Source organism: Gastrolobium bilobum, unplaced genomic scaffold (assembly GCF_033153095.1).
Source record: "Gastrolobium bilobum isolate Gb01-03AN ecotype WA unplaced genomic scaffold, APGP_CSIRO_Gbil_v1 utg26470, whole genome shotgun sequence".
Classification (NCBI taxonomy): Eukaryota; Viridiplantae; Streptophyta; class Magnoliopsida; order Fabales; family Fabaceae; genus Gastrolobium; species Gastrolobium bilobum.
Window position 1 is genome coordinate 660895 of NW_026898999.1, and position 4753 is coordinate 665647.

At 30.5% G+C, this 4753-nt stretch overlaps 1 protein-coding gene across 1 annotated transcript; it reads right to left on the reverse strand.

The window, feature by feature from the left end:
* Positions 1-2433: 2433 nt before the first annotated feature.
* LOC133286192 (bZIP transcription factor TRAB1-like) lies at positions 2434-4512 on the reverse strand. The gene is made up of 3 exons (XM_061483580.1): positions 3787-4512; positions 3626-3697; positions 2434-2502 (listed from the first exon to the last, which is right to left on the reverse strand). Exons 1-3 carry the CDS (start codon positions 4510-4512, stop codon positions 2434-2436), a joined length of 867 nt encoding a protein of 288 aa, XP_061339564.1.
* Positions 4513-4753: the final 241 nt, after the last annotated feature.

Consider the following 4753-nt stretch of genomic DNA (forward strand, 5'->3'; position numbering starts at 1 on the left):
AGCATCAACCTTAAAATAATCATTACTGTTTTTGCAAAGAATGGTATACATGCTGATTAAGAATGAAGCAAAAATGTTTGTTTTGTTTTTTATCCAAAAAAAAAAGAATGAAGCAAAAATGTTTGTTTTGTTTTTTATCCAAAAAAAAAAGAATGAAGCAAAAATGAGATGAAGAAACAATAAACAAAATTTGATGCGGTTTTAAAAACCAATGCTAGCTAGAATGTTGTTGAGCTGGTACGCCGTAGTTGGTATTTCGGAGTGAGACTTGTAGCTGAAAGTGACTGTGCATCTATTTCCTGCAATAGTAATATGAAGAAACATTAAAATATAAGCCTCATTCCATGATATGCCAACAGTTAATCAATTTTTTTAAATTTTTTATTTTTTTCTAAATTTTAACTCCAATGTGTAACGGCTATCCTTTTGTTATGGATTGGATCCATATCCTATAAACTCTATTACCAACAAGATTGGATAGAGATATGATAACTATATAATATTACTAACAAGATTGGATAGAAATATCACAACCATATAATTTAGAGATGATCAAGCAGCGGCAGAGCCAGGTTCTAATTTGAGCCCGGGCCAAAAAAATTATATGTGTATTTATTTTTCTTAGATTTAGTTAATTCATATCATAATATATTTAAATTATATTAAATACATAGCACCTGAGCATGCAACACTAAGAAGAATTATAATTTTATTAATATTTTTTAATTTTACTAAAAATATATATTTTTTTTATGGCTTTAATTTTTTTTAAAGTGAATGTAGATAAGTTATCCACATTTGCTCCTAAAACGACGTCGTTTTGGGTTAAAAAAATAAAAAATTATAATAAAAAAGACTACTATAATCCTGAAATAAATTATAACTATAAACGGTATTAAAAAAAATTATAATTATAAAAATACCTTGATTTCTGCCTTAAAACGACATCGTTTTGGGCTCAATATAGATAAGTTATTTACATTGACTGTAGAAAAAATAACTCATTTTTTATATAAGTGAAAATTGAACACATAACCTAGTACAACTTACCCAAATCTTTTATAAAAAATATTTTAAGTTTTAGATAAGGCCAAATTATAAATGGTAGCTCGGGCAAAATTACAATTTTAACTCGGCCAAATTATAATTAATTATATAATTATACGTAATAAATACAATTTGTTAAAATTTAGCCCGGGCCGAGGCCCCACCTAGCCAATACATGGCTCCACCACTGTGATCAAGGGATAAGATCCTTATCCCCATCAATCAAGGCAGATTTCATATCAAATGGAAGATTTCAAAGGCCTAAGCCTATAAAGGTAATTCTTATAAATAAGAGACTAAAGACCCCACACATTAATAAGATATCTATCTCTAAGTCTATTGCTTGTGCGCAGTAATTAAAGTATTAACTATAAGCTAATCAGAATATCTATCTCTAAAATATCTGTGAGCGTACATACCATACAATATAGATATAGGGTTCAACCGAACACCTTCAATTGGCGCACATCCTCAATAATACATCACACTGAGCGTAGGAAAAAAGAAAATGAAAGCGTTAAAACTGAGCTTCATTTAGGCAAATGCAATGACCTTGTTTGTTAAGTAATTTCTGCGCATTCTGCTTTCCTTTTCCTTTCTATTAAAAACTAAAAAAAGCCTTGAACATGAAATATATTAATTAAAAAATTGCCACCACCAAATTGTTCTTATAAAACAATCAAAATTGTTAGCGTCCGTTTTCATATAATAAGAAGAAAAATTGTCGTTTACAGTTGCCATCTCTATCAATTAATCTATGTAAATTGAAAATGGCGGTTCTTGGTCTCGATTTTTAGATGGATAAATAATATATATTGCCGTATTTGTTTGTGTTCTTTGGAGTCAAGTTATAAAAAAAAATAAACTTTTTAAGGCGTAAATATACAATTATATCATTTTTCTCTTTATCACTAATTTTCTCTGAAAAAGTCATTTATTATTATTATATTTCTCAAAACAGACGTCGACAATTACCTAAAATGTTTTTATATAAATTTAATCAATCATTATAATTAAACTAAATATAGTCCCATCAATGCGATAAAAAATGTTAAAAAAATGGGATTAATATTTGTCCTTATAAAATACATAGAATTGTGACAGTTTAATCAAAATTACTGTGTTTTATAATGAGAGAAATAGAAATTATAGTGGAAAAAAGTGAGAGATTTTTTAATTTAAATATTAAATAAATAACGATAATTTTAACTAAAATAAATATCCTTTAAGAGGACAAATATTTTTTTCTAGAAATTATGACTTATTATCAAGATTTGGTCCACGAATTTTACTTTGCATGACCAAATACTATTTACTATTTTTTGTTTGTTTGAAGCAGTTAGATTTTAAATTATATCAAGTATTTTTAACATAATTTCGAAAGTTTCAAAGGACGAGCATGAACTGTTTTGAACCTTGGGCCACATGGCCGCCAGCCCCATCTTGCCTTTGTCCCTGCTCAGTGCACCAAAAAAGAATAATTAAATATGTCAATCTCAATACAATTTTATCAAAAATAAATAAATTAATAGTATATTCTGCTAATAATGAGCAATAATGATATATTTTCTATCAAACCTCTAAAAGAAGATGATTACATTAAATTAAAAAGAATGATGGAAATTTGTATAGTTAAAAAAAATTGGACCTCCCTCATAATCCAGTATTGTAAATAGTTATAATGTTTACCACTACATAACCTTATATATTTAGAAAATTTGATATTTTTACATCCTATAATTAAATAGTGCTTTGGTTTTCTCATCTAACATGATCAATTTTTTTTCTTCAAAGAAACCACAATTTAAATAATAAAAAAAATAAAATCGAAGAGGCACTGTGTTCAATGACTTTATCTTACCTGTAGTGGTTGCATGACACTAATCTTCTAGCAGTAACATATTCTTATTTATCGCAATTAAATATTACCATTTTAACTATAGTTTGGTCGAAAACTTGTGTATTTAACAGTCAAAATGTTAAGATCATCTTGATGTAAATTTCGGTATGAATGCGCATCGATCTCTTAACATAATCATGATCTAAATTTCAGTAACTCATCAACATGGCTGTCTTCTAACACAATGGCTGTAGCACCGTCCTAAATACTTCTATGTCAGTTTACGTCACGATAGAAGGATAGAATTACAAACATAGATTTAATAAATGGGCCAAGTACAAAGTATGTCTAAAACAAAACAAATTGCTTAAAATGAAGAGAGAAACAACTGAATTCTTCTTTCTTATAACTTAAATTGAAACTAAAATATTGTGTGTATAGTTCGAATGGCTAATCATGATATCTCAAACAAGATATGTATTTCTTGCCATGACTCCTATATATTCATAAACGCAGCACATAATACATTGCTTTTTTCTTTCTTCCAGATCTCTTTTGTGCATCCAATTTGGGATTGCAGTTTCATCTCATCCCATCACAAAAACTGGAAGAAAAAAAAAAAAAATGCCTTCACAACAGCTTGTTTGAAAACCAAACTACATATTATTGATAGCAAGTCATGCAGAAATCAAATATATTACGAAATTTTCCTTTAATAAATGGATTTGCTGAGTGTACCTTCACCGTTTTGAGCAGGCTAATTTCCTTCTGCAAGCGAAACTTCTCGTTCTCTAGCTTATTTATATGTTCCTTGAAGCATGAGATATAAAGAAGAATGTTAAATTTCCATAGTTGATCACTAACTGGAGATGCCTCATGAGTCTTGGAGCAAAATTTACCTGCTTCTTTGCCCTTGATCTAGCAGCAGATTCCCTGTTCTTGGCCATTCTCTTCTGTCTCCTCTCAATAGTCTTTTCCAGCATCTCATCTGAGTACCTGCTTCGCTTCTTGGAATCTGAACATGTTATTGGCACTGTGTAACCAATTTCCGGGTTCTCATATTTAGAAACACCAAAATCTGGACATAGTCCCATTATTTGTTGATGCTGCTTCTCATGATGTTGCTGTTGATGTTGATGTTGATGTTGGTAAGTTTGCATCTGCAGTGGCAACCAATCTTCTGGCTGTGACCCTATGACCATTGGGTCAATTCCCTTCAGGGTTTGAACATCATGACCAATAACATTATCCTCCTTTCCTATGTTAATCATTCCATCACCACCTAGAAAATCTTCCAATGTCATTTCTCCAAAACTAGATTGTTGTTGGGAGTGGTTTTCCTTGACATGTTCTCGTTGAACAATCTCCCTACATACCTCATTAATGGTTTTATTAGTCAATGTCCCGTTCAAATTAATGTTCCCAAGAAGAAATGAATCATGGTTTGTCACGAGTTGTGATCCATTTTCTGCTGAGATCACATTTCTGAGAAGCTCATCCAAATTCATACTATGGAGAGGCTTCCTTTTGTTTCCCTCATCAAATGTGAGGTTATAGAAAGAGCCTTCCCTAACCAGAGTTGGATACTGTGACCCCTCATCCCTATTAGGAGAAACCATATCCATTGTCCTGTTAGCCATTCAAAAACAACTATAGAGCTGCAAATAAATAAAAAATGTTTTTTGGAAAAAATTTAAGGAGATAGATATAAACAACTCCAAGCACAAGTTGAGAAAACAAGCTTTTTTACTATACAATCAAATCTACAAAATAGTAGAATTTCATAAAAGAGTAACAAGTTGGAAGTCACTAGGGCTGAGAGTGAAAAGCTCAGCAGTCAGTTTGAGAAGCGAAATGTGAGGCGCC

Bases quoted from the DNA above. Each gene is read 5' to 3' on its own strand.
- LOC133286192 (XM_061483580.1), bottom strand. From the start codon at position 4,512: ATGGATATGGTTTCTCCTAATAGGGATGAGGGGTCACAGTATCCAACT. The intron at 3,698-3,786 runs GTAAATTTTGCT...TCATGCTTCAAG, and splicing joins GATCAAGGGCAAAGAAGCAG to GAACATATAAATAAGCTAGA. The intron at 2,503-3,625 runs GTACACTCAGCA...TGCACTGAGCAG, and splicing joins GCCTGCTCAAAACGGTGAAG to GGACAAAGGCAAGATGGGGC.